Source organism: Neurospora hispaniola (genome assembly GCF_033458365.1).
Source record: "Neurospora hispaniola strain FGSC 10403 chromosome Unknown B0T23scaffold_2, whole genome shotgun sequence".
Taxonomy (NCBI): domain Eukaryota; kingdom Fungi; phylum Ascomycota; class Sordariomycetes; order Sordariales; family Sordariaceae; genus Neurospora; species Neurospora hispaniola.
In genome coordinates, this window is record NW_026944407.1 from 1,128,406 (window position 1) to 1,144,819 (window position 16,414).

At 38.3% G+C, this 16,414-nt stretch overlaps 2 protein-coding genes across 2 annotated transcripts; one reads left to right on the forward strand and one right to left on the reverse strand.

Annotated features, from left to right (window-relative positions):
- Positions 1–12,453: 12,453 nt before the first annotated feature.
- Positions 12,454–14,819, reverse strand: B0T23DRAFT_309827 (uncharacterized protein; the record flags this gene model as incomplete). Its single annotated transcript, XM_062834546.1, has 5 exons — positions 12,454–12,628; positions 12,699–13,901; positions 14,292–14,395; positions 14,456–14,671; positions 14,748–14,819. 5 exons carry the CDS (start codon positions 14,817–14,819, stop codon positions 12,454–12,456), a joined length of 1,770 nt encoding a protein of 589 aa, XP_062695172.1.
- A 652-nt stretch (positions 14,820–15,471) lies between these two features.
- B0T23DRAFT_373007 (uncharacterized protein) lies at positions 15,472–16,303 on the forward strand. Its single transcript, XM_062836772.1, has one exon. It carries the CDS (start codon positions 15,589–15,591, stop codon positions 15,883–15,885), a length of 297 nt encoding a protein of 98 aa, XP_062695173.1. The 5' UTR covers positions 15,472–15,588; the 3' UTR covers positions 15,886–16,303.
- The last annotated feature ends 111 nt before the right edge of the window (positions 16,304–16,414 follow it).

Sequence of the window (16,414 nt, forward strand, 5' to 3'; positions counted from 1 at the left end):
CGTCACCGAAGCTCGACAGTGTCCGAACTAGAAGCGACGAGCAGACGGCTGAGAACTGACGGGAACCAGGAGACCAACGTCTTGTGGAGGAAAGGTCACTTTGATGCGTACCTTCAAGTTGTTGATTCTCAAAAGTAGCGAGGACGATGAAGAGGAGGAAATTGGGAGAAGGATGAGAGCAGAGCAGCAGCGACTGACAACAACGAGGGGAAGAAAAAGAGGGAAAGGAAGGAAGCAAGGACGATATACACAGAGCACTAGTCTACATCTATCAAATCGGAGGATCAGGCAGGCGGGATCATGGTGCAATTGTATCCTTCGTCCTCTAGCTCGGCTGTTGCCCCGGAAAGACGAGGCCCGGGGCCACCCCGGTGGGGTTGTGGTCTCGACATGCCGCACGAGTTCCAGCGCAGCAAAACGACTGTGGAATCATATCGAAAAAAAATCAATCGCGTGCGCGTTGAGTGGCCAGTTCGCCTATGTCTCTTCCGGGGACCCCGTTCAGGCCGTTCCATCCCGTCTAGGCGCGGCTGTAGGCCATTTCTAAGCCCTTCCTACACCACTGTGGTTGCCATAGAATCCTAGGGGGGATTTGAGTCCCGTAGTTCCCCATTGGACCCCGAGAGGGAAACCCGCCGCAGACCCAACAATGCCGGCTATATCCCGGGGTTTGTCACCAGGTCTGAGCACACTCGAGACGACCAGAGGCGCAACTGCTGACTAACTGAGGACAGTGACATCGCAACGAAACAATTGTCAATGGCGTTTTAGAAGAACGTGCTCAAAAGCCAAGAGATATTGCGGAGCTATATCGGCGTCCGACACCGGTCTCGACAGTCACAGCTTACGTATGACTCTAGTCAACATAGATGGCAACCCTGTGACAGAATTTTGCCTTCGGACGAACGACGGTACCGTAGTGAAGTTGCGATGACTCTGACAGCAACGATTTATTACCTGGATACTGTGGTACAGATACCGTTGGTACCATGGCCAGAAATGGCGGACATTGTGCACCTGGCACATGTCGAAATCCAGCCGCGACGCTGTCTCCCGTCATAATTGGCCCCTGGGGCTCTTCCGGTTCGGTTGTCCTAAAACAAAACCCCTCCACAACTATTGTCCGCTGTAAAATGGGGTATTGGGGGCGCGATCAGTGCTTCTGGAAAAGCAAACCAACCCACTACACTACGGTGATTACCTCTACTTGTACAAGCACCCTATGCAACTTCATCTGGATGTAATGCAGAGAAATCTCGTGCGCGAAACATTTTACTATGTAAGTGCCTGCTAACTACTAATTGCAAGCCGTCTAGCCGGTCCGCAATACACACTTACAGCTAACAGTGGCCTGACAGAGAGTTCTGGCCCCCCCTGTCACCTCTTATCAAAGCTGTCACTGGCTGTCAGAACCCCTTATCGACTGCGTGGTAAAGAGTGGAGTCTCTTCCCCCTCCCCCACCTCAAATTGCAAAACTACCATGTAGTGTAGTGCAAGTCAAATGGCTTGGCGGGATTGCATAAACAGGGATACTGGTAACCCTGTAATTAGCGATTAGAGGTATAACGATATTCTGTCTATAACGTTCAGATTATGGGGAACAGTGCAGATTTGTATGGCAATAATATAGTAATAACGATCAACCTCTGATTTACGATTTAGATCAAGATTATTGCTGACTAATACACCAAAATCGTTATTTTTACAACCGTCTAACAGCTCCCGCCAGCTCCCAACATCTACTAATAGGAGTATTAACCCCTTAACAGCCGACACATTTTACCCTCTAGAAGTTAATATTAGCTAGCATACCCCGCCCAACCGTTTCGTCCCTCTTATTAATTTACTTAAATTACTATATTTTAAAATTATTTGTTTACTCTTACGATTAGAAACGAGCCCTCTTTTATATTAGATTTTAAAATTAATATTATACTTATTTAAAAAAATTACTATTATTACCCTATTAATAAACTTCAATATTAGAAGATTTGCGCGTTTATTTACGATAATCTTAAATATACTTAATGTAAGGTTATTGTATAGGCTATTAAAGAATTGGACTACCCCGTTAACCAATTTACTATATCCGAATCCCTAAAGCCTAAATTCGTTTATTTAAATAAGAAGGTATTTATAAGGGGTATTATTAGTATTTTTAAAATTTATTCAACGGACTTCCCTGTCCTTGAGAAGGCTTTATTTAAGTAGGTTATTCGAATAGAGAATAACTAATTTCCTATTTCTAGCGATATAATTAAAGAAGCGGCTAAATCTTTATAGTTTAAGATGTTTAATTTCCGGTTCCTTGTTGTACTCTTTTTTTTTAATAATTAGTTCGACGGATTTAAACGCTACTATTATATTAAAAAGTATAAGTAGTCCGGTAAAAGTAGATCGGCTAATATTGCGGGGTTCTAAGAGAGGATTGAGGAAATTAAAAAGTTAATTGAATAATATAGTTCTAATAATACGTATAATACTAATGAGATCATTCTCTTCTAATTAATGACTCCCAACATTATATTAGCTACTAAATTATAAGTAGAATTAAAAAAAAGAAGGAAAGAATTACTATACTCCCTTATATTAATATAACGGGTATATACAAATTTAATTTATAGGTTCTAGGTAATATAAAGAACCCTCGTTTATTCGGTAAAAATAGAAGGTTTATTAATAATTTCCCTATTGTATAGCGGAGTAATAAGAAGGTATAGATGATTACTCTAATATTTATAGAGTTTTGTTATAGGGTTAGCCTGTGTGCCTTATGCCTAGTGCCAGCGTACAGCAGCTTCCAAGACTGCCGTACGCTATTATTACCGCCGGCAAACCGACTATTACTAGCAGCTAATTAGTTAGAACGCTGCCCGCCGCGGGTTTGTTAGACCCGCCGGCGGTTACCTTCATAAGGCCAGCCTTCTAAACACTCGGCTACACTTCTCTTCCTTTCTCCTTCGTACAATTACGTATAATTACATTTACTACCTACCCTTTGCCCGTAATAATTAATAACACCTTTTAACTATTATATTTATAGCACAAATCTATTTTCTTTTATTATATTATTAATTCTCAATTAGCGCGCGTACAAAAATCGCCTCACTCGTCGAATCGCCGAATCTAATACCCTAAATACCGACAATCGTAAATTACAATAATTATAATTATAATTTCACTCCCTTTATTTAATAAATAAAGGTAAATACTCTTTATTTAAAAAATAAAAAACCGCTTCGTATAATTACCTTTCTTATATCTTACAATAAGAGCAGCGATTATACGTCCTTCTCTCCTATTAATAGTACTAATAATTTTATTAACCTTAGTACTCCTCCTAGGAATATACTATTTAATTTAAATAATATTTATAAAGTATTTAATAAAATTATTAGTATTACCAATATTGTAATTTATTAAGTTGCACTCGTTAAACTCCTTCCTTCAATAGTAATTAATAACCTTCTTATTGGTATTAGCAACGACGAGGAGAAGAAAACCATCCTTCGCGCCTACCTCGATACAACTAATATTATTACTTAAAACTCTACTTTCTAATTAATTATTACCCCGCTCGGTTACTTTTATTACAACAACCTTACTTAGTACGAAGATATTACTATCAATTTTAAACGTAGCGAAGATAAATTAAAGATTATTTGTAAAATAATTACTAAAGCCTAAAATAATTTTAATTAGAAGAACCTTAACTATTTCAATTTAATAATCGAATTTAACGACTTTTAAAAGAAATACAATAACCTCAACATAGATTACGCCGCCCTTAAATTTTATAATACTAATATCCGGTCCTTATTCAATAACTTTAATAAAATTATTAGTATTAATACTAGTAAAATATTATTTTTAAAGTAAATTATAGAAAATCCGCCGATCTTTACTAATAAGGAGAATATTAGTACGGCCCGCAAATACGAAATTTTTAAGGTATAGCATTTCTGTATTTTATCTTAATAGAAGTACGACCTTTTCTTTTATATTAATAAAGATATTAAAATTATTTATATTATTATACTATTAGGTCTTAAAATTTTATTTAATATTTAGAATAATTTAAATATTATTTAAAATAGAGGAAATATAGATTCTTAGTATTAAAAGACCGGTATCGAATTTATAGAGTATTTAATTATTTATTTCTAAAATATTAATTTAAAGATAAACGTTGGCTATCGTTTCGAAGAATTCTTTATAAAGAATATATTTTTTATAGAATTTAAGTTAGAACTTACTAATCTAATAAACCTCTACGACCTTAATAATTCTATAAAGGTTTACTACTTATATAATAAAATTAATAAGTACTTCCGCAATACCCTTATATATTACGACTTTCCTAAGGCCAACGATTTTAAAAAGTAGCTCGCAATCTACTATATTATCGTAAATAATCTAGAAGATACTAACCACCGCTATAAGATAAATACTCGTCTTTTCAATAATAACGCCCCCACCGCTTATAGAAGTTCCAATAATAATATTAATATAAGTAGTACCTCTAATTCCTATAATACTAATAATATCCCGGTTAATTAGGGTAGTAATAAAATAAATTTCGATACTATTAACTTTACTATTTTTATTTATAAAAATATTTTTAACTAGTATACCTATAATAGTAAATACTATTATTATAATAACAATAGTTATATTACTAGTAATTACCTTACTTTTATTAATTATAATACTTAGGGCCCCCAATACAATAAAAGTAAGAAGAATAAAAGTAAGGGCCGTAGTAAAGGCCGTTATAATAGAAAGGAAGTCCGCGGTATTAAGGCTACGCCCGTTACTACCCCCGCTACTCCCGCTATAACCCCCGCCGCCGCCGCTACTAGTAGCGAATATTATAATAAACTAAAAAATGCTTAACTTCTATACCTAATCGTATATAAAAGCCCTTCCGGTTATTATTATAAAAATAAATTTCAAACTCTTCGGAATTAGAAGGTTTAAAAAAGGTTAGAATATAATTATTAAATAATTCTACTTCCCTAAATTTAATACTCTTATTATTTTACATTATAACTAAATTATACAAAGATTATTATATTTCCCTTATTAATACTAGCTACTTTATATTTACTTTTATTAATTATTCTTTTATTATTAAATATAACCTTCCCCATTTCCGCCTCCGCTACGTAAAAAAATTTATCTTCGCTAATAAAATTATTAAAAATATTATTTTTAAAGGAGTAATAGCCAAGCTCCGTATCGGGTACTATAATAAAATAATTACCTTCTTAATTTATAATATCTCAAAGAAATACCCAGTTATTCTAAATTTCCCGTAAATATAATATTATAAGCCTAAGATCGACTACGATTAAAGCGGAATATATTTTACTAATTTTATTTATAAAGGCCGCTACCTACCTATTAATTTTACTAAAAATTAATTAACAGCCCCGAAAATTCTTACTAACCGAATCTCAATCGCGGTTATCTATAGTAGGACTATTCCTACTCCTCTACTAATTTTAACTCTTTAATTAACCCTAAGGAACAAAGCTACTACCCCTACTAAAATAGCTACGGTACCATTAAAGCTAATATCAATTAATAAAATTACTAACCCTAATTAAATAGTACTAACGCTATTAAATCCTATATTAAAAGCTCTCGAAGCCAATTATTAATCTACTTTTACCCCTATTAAAATATTAATAACTAGTAGGGCCGGGTCTAAGATCGGTATTACAAATACAATTACACTTCTTATTAAAATTAAAAATCTAACGCCCTACAAACCTTATATCTACCTTAACGGCCAATACGTCTCCGCGGATATAAAGCGCCCCCGAACCCGCTATTACTATAACCCTAATAACGCTTCTCCTATTAAATCCAATAATATTAAAAAATTCAATATAGTTACTTTTAATTTTATTTACGAATTCTAGTAATTATAGCCGTATATTATAAATTATATTAAAATCGAAAGGCTAACGGCCGTAGTAGAAATTTAGGATATAAATTTAATTAAGGAAATAATTACTAATATAATAAAAGGTAACGGATAATAATTTAAAGAAAGTCTTCCCCCACTCCTTTATAATTTTATTAATAACTTAGCTAATACTTACTCCCCTAAGGAATTTAAAAAAGCTACAATCCTTATTAAAGCGATTTATTTTACCGGAAACCTCAACGAAAATACCCCACTCTACAAAGAAATAATCCACTATATATACTTAATTAAGGTTTTTAATAAAAATACAAAGAAATTTCTCAATAAGGCCGACTGTTTAATTAAAATAAAGGATAAGATTTTTACTATTTTAAAAGAATTAGAGGGACGATAATATATTAATAAGGTAGTAGCCTTCTTCCTATTATTAATTAAAGAAATCCCACTTAATTATTCATACAATTATAAAATTAAATTCTAGCTAGGAATAACCCCTCCTAACGCGCACCCGCGCCGCATATCCCCAATCGAAACCGTCGTCGTTAAAAAGTAGATTAATAAAAATTTAAAAAAGAATTTTATTCACCTATTATAATTTACGGCCGTATTTCCTATCCTTTTAATAAAGAAGCCCGGCGGTAGTATTCGTATTTATATTAATTACTATAGTATTAATAATATAATACTAAAAACGTATTACCTACTCCTATTAATTAAAGAGACCCATAATACTATTTACTACGTAAAGATTTTCACTAAGTTCAATATAATTACTATATTTAATAAAATCCGTATAAAGGAAGAATATAAATAATTTATTATTTTTATTACCTATTTCAATTTCTACGAATCTATTATCTACCCGTTCGGCCTCTAAGGGGCCCTAAGAACCTTTTAAAACTATATTAATAATATTCTATATAATATTTTTAATGTATATATAATAACATATCTCGATAATATTCTAGTCTATTTAAATAATAAAAAAGACTACGAAAACTACATTAGGGAAGTCCTACAATAAATAATTCGAACCGGGCTACAAATTAATATTAATAAATACGAATTCTATATTATAAGGATAAAATATTTTAATTTAATTATTACCCTAGGAGGATTTAAAATAAATCCTAATAAAGTATCTATTATTATAATTTGGGAGGTTCTAGAAATTAAGAGGGCACTATAGCGTTTTTTAGGTTTTATTAATTTCTATTAATAATTTATTAAACATTTTTTAATTATCGCCGGTCTATTATACGAATTAATAAAGAAGTCGGCGGAATAATAGTAAACCGACCGCTACTAAAAATCTTTTAAAATTTTTAAAAAAGTTTTTAATAGTAGCCTAATACTCCGGATTTATAATTAGTCGAAATAGACCGTTATTAAAACGGATACTTCAAATTAGATTTATAATAGTATTCTATCTTAATATAATAAGGAGGGTATTTTATACCCGGTTGCCTATTTTAATTAATAGCACTCTTCAGTTGAATATAACTATAATATTTATAATAAGGAGTTACTAATTATTATTAAAGCCCTTAAAGAGTGGCGCCCCGAATTAGAAGGAGCCTAAGAACTTTTCGAAATTCTAACCGACTATAAGAGTTTAAAGACTTTTATAATTAATAAATAATTTATTCCCTATTATATATATTAATTTTATTTTCTCTCTTATTTTAATTTCATTATTAAATATCGCCCCGGATTACTATAAGTACGTCCCAATATACTAAATAGGAAGCCGGAGGATTTACCTAAAAATAAAATTAATAAATAATTATTAATTAGGAATAAGGTTTTACTTAATTATAATATTTTTATTAATAGAGCTTTTATTTTAAAGAATAGAAGTAAAAAAATCTCCGTTAATATTAAATATATTTATAAATTAAAAATTCAAGACGAAAGGTCGATAGATAATTTAATAATAAAAGGTTATAAAAAGTCGACTATTCTACAAAATATTATTATTTATTTATCCAACTCTAATTACCGAATATAATTTAAAAAAGTTAAAAATTATATAAAAAAGGTCCTATTCGCCAAATACCGAACAATCTAAAAATAAACGTACTTTCGTAGTACTATCTTCATCAACCCTACTAATATAAAACTTTACTTTTTACTCCTCCGCTATATTTACAATTTACTATTAGCCGGATACCCGGGCTATAAAAAAATTTATTTATTACTATTATAATCCTTCTTTTAATTAAAAATATATACTACTGTTAAATTATACTATAAGGCGTATCTGGCATACGCTAAGTCCAAACTATTACAATATACCCCCCACGGTTTTTTAAAACTATTAATAATACTATTCATACTATAAAAGGATATTTCTATTAATTATATTATTCTATTAACTCCATACCTATACTACGGGCAAGAATTCAAGTATATTATAGTTATTATTAACTGCCTAATTAAAATAAAGTACTATATCCTTACCGTCGGCCTAATAGTAGAAGAATTAATAGAGCGTTTTATTAAAAAGGTTTATAGTATTTACAATCTACCGGACTCTATTATCTCCAACCGTAATACCTAATTTATTTCGTAATTCTAGAGAACTTTATTATTACAATTGGAAATTACCTTTAAACCCTCCTCCACTTTCTACCCCGCTACTAATAATTAAATTAAACGTATTAATATAAAAATAGAAAAATATTTACATCTTTATATTAATTAAACTTAAAATAATTAGGTAAATTAACTACTAATTATAGAATTTATTAATAATAATCTAATATTTAAAATTACTAGTATCTCCCCCTTCTTTACTAACTATAAATTTTACCCCCGTATAGGTATTAAACTAATAAAATTATACCCACCGGAAATATTAGTAATATAATAAATAAAGTACTTTAAAGTTAATAAATTAGCCGACTATTTTAAAAGAATTTTAAACTTTATTACTAATTAAACCTATTAAATATAATAGTGTTACGAAAATAATACAAATATTCAATAATCGGACGCTCTAAAATATAAGGTAGGAAATAAGGTCCTTCTTAATACTAAAAACCTCAATATTAGCCGCCCCTACGCTAAATTTACGCCTCTCTTCGAGGGCCCTTTCGAAATCCTTAAAATAAATAACTATCGGGTAATACTTAAATTTCTAATTAATATAAAGTATAGCCCGACGTTCTATATTAATAAAATTAAATTATAGGATAAAGAGGGTCTCTTAAAATAAATAAATTTAAAAGAATAGAATATTCGTACTAATTATAACCGAACTATAAGGAGGACTAATAATAAGGAGGATTTTATTAAATATAAATTTAAAAGGATAAATAAATACTAAAAAAATAATAAGGGCCGTTAGGAATACTTTATAATTTAAATACCCCCGTATATACTATTATAACAACCGCGCACTAATATATCTATAGCCCCCAATATAGTACAGGCCTTCTACAACGGATACCCGGAAGCGCTATACTTACTAATTTAGGCGGCAGTAGAGAAAAAGCGGAAGGAGAAAGAGAAGGAGGTAGAACAGGAGGCTCCAATTCCACGGCGGAAGTTATAACGACAATTACTAATAGTAATAAAGATTTTTCAAGAGCGGACCGTTCGTTTAATAGGGATTTCTATTATTTTATATAATATTAGTTAATTATATAGCTTCTTTTAGTCCAGGGAAGTGTTATAGGGTTAGCCTATGTGCCTTATACCTAGTACTAGTATATAGTAGCTTCTAAGATTGTTGTACGCTATTATTACTACCGGCAAGCCGACTATTACCGGCAATTAATTGGTTAGAACGCTGCCCGCCGCGGGTTTATTAAACCCGCCGGCGGTTGCCTTCATAAGGCCAGCCTTCTGGGTACTCGGCTGCACTTCTCTTCCTTTCTCCTTCGTGCAATTACGCATAATCACATCTACCACCTACCCTTTGCCCGTGATAAGTTTCTATAATAGTTCGATTGTTAAATAGCTAGCCGTTGGGTATTATTACTAATTAATAGAATCTTTACTCATTACTTTGCTTTAAAACAATTAAAAAAATAATATAGTAACCAACCTTTAACTAATACTACCGTTAAAATACTATTAGCTAATATTACTTTTATTTACTAGCTTATAAATTAAAATATTATTAATAATTTGAAGGTTTATTACTACTACGCTTAGTTATAATACTTAGTGTACTATACCTTCGATAGGGAAAATACTATTAAAAAGACTACGGTACTATAAATAATTTATTAAATTATCGATACGTAGAAATATAAGGTTAAGGAAAAGACTATTAATAATTATTTTAAGAAATTATAATTATTAGGACTAGTATATAGTTTAGAACGACGACCCCTTAACTAGGATAAAGCTATTTATATTTAGAAGTTGATAGAGGAGTTCGCTAGAGTTGGGCGGGTTAAAAATATAATAAATATCGTTAATTTTATTAACCCTCCAAAGGAGTAAGTTCGAGAAGACCCCTAAAATATCCTCTAATATATTATTAAGACCTTCTTAGAAATTTAAGAATTAGATAATAGCGATGATAATAAGGATGCTGAAATAGTAGAAATCTCTATTGTAAAGGTATTAAAAGCTATTACGATTATTATCCAATATGAAGAATAATAAGAATAAGTGGATATAGTTTATTTGGCGATGCTTAGAAGGCGCTAGAAACTGTTGGTCTGGGATTAGTTGAGCGCCCGGGACGAGAAATGGCAGTCAACTATCGATTCGTACTTTACAAACAGCTCTATAGTGAAATTACTATAGTAAATAGTTATTTAATATAAGTACGTTGTTCTCCAGCCTTTTCAACCCCCCTGTTAGTAGAATTGTGGGTTTAAAATACCCCAACCTTATATTAGCGATATCCTGGCCATAACGATCAATCCACCAGAAACCGCCCTGATCGCTAATTACAGGGTTACCAGTATTATGATAGCGCGGAGCTGAGATGTTTGGGTAGCGATTCTCGGGTCCATGTTTTGACAACGGCTCGCACGGATACACGTGGCAAACCAATTTGGTGTTGTCAAATCTCCAATTCTCCAGATCGTCTGAATCACCGCACATTGTCCGAGCATTCCCGAACCCAGATGCTTAACTAGTGCAGAAAGTGAACCTGAAGCAGGGGCATGCGGCGAGGGTCCTCATGTCTGAGAATGCCGAACGCGCGGTGGAGCGTGGAGGTTACTAGTCTCCTAGTGTACATCGTCCAGTCACCAGTGGCTTGCGCAGGTTCGCAAGATCTTTGTTTGTGAGCCTGCAAAAGCGATTTTACCTAACCCCTTGTGAAGCAGGCAGGTCCTTTTGTAGTGTAGTCATATCCGACGCCGTCTAAATTCAACGTCAAGCGATGATAACTTGTACAAGATGGTTCGTCTTTGAATGAGACTCCATGTATGTCTTATACGCTACAGATACTTTGCCCATCGCTGATCCTCCGCGATTTGTTTTTACTTTTTGCTGCTGTTGTTGCGTCGATACGTACCCGTTTGCCCATGGAATTGCAGTGTCACTGGAGGCTCGAACCGTGAACTCACAGGCACGGAGTGGCGGGTGGCGGCGAGTTCCTGTGGACTCCCCTGCCGATTACGGAACCTTCGCAGCCCCTCGTCCACAGTTTCGGACAGCGCTTCCCTTGTCCGTTGTGCAATAATTGTACTGCGGTTGCGAGCAAAAGTTTTACCTCCCTGTCAGGTATCTCACACAGACCACCACAGCTAACGCTTCGTGAGCACTGTGTGGTCAACGACCTGGCCCATGGGTTTAACTTACCCATATCACCATAGTAGTGTGGTAGCCTTGTGTTCCTCAACCTACCTCTTGACTACACTAGAGGTAGTGTACACTACTTACACTACACAACAGCACCTCAAAAACACGGATCATCAGACGTTTGCCACTAGCCTGTATTATGCCTGTTTGACACATGGCCGAGCAGATATAGCCTTTGTTGTTCTGTGCACGAAATGGCCGCCGATTGTCATGTACACTACGATGATCAGATTACTACGGTCCTCTATCTAACGCAAGATCCATTTTGTTCGCTATTACCATAAAAATACAAACAACCTCCCCCGTTCTTTTATGTTCTTTTCCTGGGGTCCTGATCTCCCATTGTTTGTTCACGTTTTATTACCGGCCGCAAACTTCTTGAGATCCCATACGATTATTTCTTTCACGATACCAGATTGCCAACTGGAACGGGTCAATATACGATGCCGGTTTGCTAGACTGGAAAATGTCGACAAAAGATGCCAGCTTGCCTTCACTGGAACGTGTCGATAGGCTGAACATTCGGAAATTAGTCAACCTTGCTGGGACCTGGATCGGCCTCTTTTGCTTCGCATTGGTTTTTGGGCAAGTCTAAAAAGTCAAAGGCTACATGACGCATACGGGGAAGGAAGGGGGGATGCCGATTACTCTTTTCGTTCAGTTTGTCGATATCCGTAGTTCGGCGAAGATGCTGTGGGCGGCAGACCTAGCCATAATATCAAGTAGTAGCGCCGTGTGCTTAATTAAAGCTAGCTGGTCCTTGAGCGTTCGGATCGGGGTCCATATGGAGCTGGTAAAAGCTGTAAAATCTGGCCTCGGCCTTCTGGCGAGTGGGTTCATCAAGTTCGCCCATGGCAACACCGTTCTCCTTACCACCGAGCTTGGCTTTAGTAATGACCGAGATCGACTGAGGTCTAAAATTCAAAGTTAGCATAAATCTACTGGTGTCAAGCTCAATTTTGGGGGGGGGGAATCGGGACGTACCCATACAGTTCCCGGTCGAGGGCCAGAAATTCTTTCATGGCCTTCTTACCGCCACGGTCCTGCAGATAGTTCAGGTACACCTGACACAACTCTTGCTTGACAGCTGGGGACAGGCGACTTTTGCTGCGTATCATTTGGATGATGTCCTTGATCCTCGCACCATGCTGTTCCTCAAGCTCAGCATTGGTGGGCTGGCCCAGCTCAAACTCCAGCCACTTTTGCCAGAAGTGGCGGCTGTCCGAATACCACTGGACATTCTTGGAGAAACAAGCGCGGGCTTCCTCGCTCGATCCCTTGACCTTCCACAAAAGATAAGCCCACTCGGTGACTAAAGCGGCCTTGGTAAAGATGTCCACTGTCGGGGAGTCAATCTGCGCCTTGTATATATCAATGGCGGCGTCCAGACCACTCTGGCGGCGCTGCAGGTTGGCCCACGAGACAATGGCCTCGACGCAATCGGGTAGCTTGTTAAGGATGGCCGCGTGGATGTCGCGGGCAACATCGATACGTCCGGACATCTCCTCGAAGTAGGCATACTGGAGCCGAATTCCCGGCCGACTAACCGGGACATACAGAGTCGTTGCGCGGAGGTAGATGTTGCGTACTTCCTCCTCCTTGCCTTCTTGTGCCGACATCCACCGAGCGTAGCGGAACCAAAACTCGTCGTAAAGAGCACAGGTAACCAAGCACCTCTCGTATAAGAAGACAATTCTGCCGAAGTTGCCCTCAGATTCCTCAAAATCGAGATACTTGCGCCAGTTGGCCAGCTGCGCATGCTCAAGCTCTGTAATGTGGAAATAAGGTCGTTTGATCTCTGATTCAAAGGTCCAGCGCTTCGTGGTCTCGGCCTGTGTCTGCTGGAAAACCGTGTATAGCTGCGCATCGATCTTGGCCCGAATGTCACGCTCGATCTCGGGCTCACTCTTTTGGATCCCGTAGGGGGCATTCTCGGCTTCGACTTCCGCCCGGTAGCGGGCCAACGCATCGGCAGAAACTAACTCCAAAAGTGGACGTGTCTGAGCGAGGGTCCTGAGCCGCTCGAAGTAGCGCGCATATTGGTGCATCGGAATCCGAATGACCCGGTTCAGTATCGCGACGATCTTATCTTGTGCCTCTTGTGTCTCTTCGTACTCGAGGTACTTGTCCCAGAAGGGGTGGGCGAGGAAGTCTAGGCCGACATGGGTAGCGCCGCGCTCGAAAAGCCTAAAGAAATGTCAATAAGTGCTACATGACTGAGGATGGGAGTGAGGGGCGGGAAGGGAAGGGAAGTACAAGAGGGGAAACTCGGTGTAAACGAAGCATCCATCCAAGGTGACCAAACTGTATCTCAGTGGCATACGCGAGCGGGGAACGGGTAATGAGGCAAGACGCGAACGAAGAATATCTGCCATGAAGAGCAGAGCCTGGTATGAATTGTGAGAGAACTGTTCCAGCATAGAATGGCTGCCTTGTGGTTGCTCTCACCGTGTTCGTACGGTCACGAATTCGTACTTGTCCCTCTCGAGTCGGCAAAGAGCCGCGAACGGCTTTGCAGTTTGCTGCGGGTAAGGTGGTCTTGAGGGGGGTGGGGACGGAAAGGATTTAAAAACTTACTCTCTCACGAGATGGGGTGTATGAGTAGTTTCCATCTTAAAGGAGCAATACTCTGTCCACAGGTCGACCGAATTGGTGATGCTAGCGCATCCTCGCTCATACACCTAGACATACCCATTAGAACCAGACCCATCAGCAAGAGGAGGGGCGGCTTGGGTTCGTACCATTTCGGCCGACTCGGGACCCGAGATGTTGAATTCGAGATCCGCATACTTTTTCCAGTAGCCAAACAGCAAGGGGAACTTGAGGAGGAATCGATCGTATGTGGCACGGAGGGTAGCCAGAGCCTGCGGGCTCGAATTCCTGTTGAGACCGCCTTCAAGCCCTTCGCAGGCGCGTACCAGTTTCTCCCAGTTCTCGAAGTTGTCGGTATCGGCATCCTGGATACGATTGAGATGGGCTCTGGTTAGCGAGTGAATATGATGCCCACAGCAGCGCCTATCTGCATCGACTTACCACCTCGGCGTTAAGCCTCTTGATTTCGGCGTTCTCCTCATCAGAGCCACCATAGTTGCTGAAGTCGCCCATTGTGGTCGATGATGCACGGCTGACGAGCGAGGCTGCTTCGTATGTTCCCAGATGTGAAGGTTACTGTTGGCTGAGGGTTTACGACTATACTGGATATCGGTTGCGTTGCAGGTAGTGCAATTGCAATAGCGTATGAGTTTGTGACGATGGAGATGACGAGTGTTCGGGTTCCCTTCTGTGATAGAATACTAGTACAGTCCTGTGCATCCAAAAACTGGTTGCGAAATAGTGATGTTGACCGACGGTGAGCAAAAAAACGTGGAGACAACTGAAGAGACAGGGAAGTGGACATGGAAGGCAGGAGCGGCGCGCGGGTCGACCTCCAAAGGAAGGCAAACCTCAAGCGACGGCAGGGGCATGCAACTGACGGAAAGCTGAGTGAGCTCGGCTGGGCGAGCTGGCAGGCTGGCAGGCCAGTGAAGCTGTCCACACCGCCCGCAACCCTGTCGGCCCGCAAGGCACTGACCCACTCGAAATGCAGCGAGCCTCCACCGTGGCCTCTGTCTAGCCAATCATACCTACCATGATGCGGAACGATGGGGAGCTGGGTGCGATAAGATAAGATCCTGAGACCGCCGACGGAAGAATAAAATTGGCAAAGTTTTGCAAACGTCTGAATTTCTTCTTCTCTTCTTTTCTTCTATATGGCTAGTGATGATGACAAAACATAAAATTATGATAGGAAGAGGATGAATTCTCCCACAGAGGAGAGCATGATCTCACCATACGTTAATCTGAAGCCATCAACTGCACAAGCTTTCTCTTGGCCATGCATGCTACTATTTTTTGTTATCTTCTCGTACTCCTCGTTTCAAGGTTGCGTATTCACCTCCAGCATCTTGCTAGCTGGCAACCACATCTTCTTTCCGTGTATCAGAGTGGTTTGTGGCCGCATTTTGTGCAGCTACACCCCTCCGAGACCTTCAGAGAATTCCCAACTATTTTCAAGAACCACATGAAGTCGTCACTTGCTGCAAACTCAAAACTTGCTATGTACAGGAAAGTTGTCAGCAAGCATACTCATTGGGAAGAGGAGAACACGTTGATGGTTTCTGAGTATGCCTGATGTCGTTGAGACGCATTGTATTTGTCCTCGGCCTTCAGGTTCGCTAGAGTGGAATTTCTGTTGTCTTTCCATGCTCACCTCCGTCAGTATGAATTGCCAAAACTAAAGTCGGTGTCAAGGGTGCTTCTCCGCTCGTAACATTGGGCTTTTACGCCTGTGGGTGTATACGTCTGATCGTTCGACTGCATTCAACGATGAAGGCGGGCACCACAAACTCCCGTGCCTTAAGGTTCTTAGAAGTAGCTTCCTTGGTTGGGCCCCGCTCCAGGTATGTAGCAGGTATGTAGCAGGTATGTAGTGAGGTGCCCGATTGCGGCTCCTTGCCTGTGGCAGGGCTGACAGCCTGACGGGCCAGGGCATCGAGGTAGCGTAGTGGGAAGTGGAAGCTTTTTCGGCCCAGCAGTAGCGGAAAGTGGAGGCAGCTGAAAAGCAATGCTCGGGGGGGCAAGGGGTGCCCCCAGACCGACACCTTGCCGCCGTCATCCGGCTGCTCTCCATCGTGTACCTGTAGTTCATCCCGGAAGTCCCA

What these genes read in the sequence shown, in the direction of transcription:
- B0T23DRAFT_373007 (XM_062836772.1), top strand. Translation starts at nt 15,589, where the DNA reads ATGCATGCTACTATTTTTTGTTATCTTCTCGTACTCCTCGTTTCAAGG.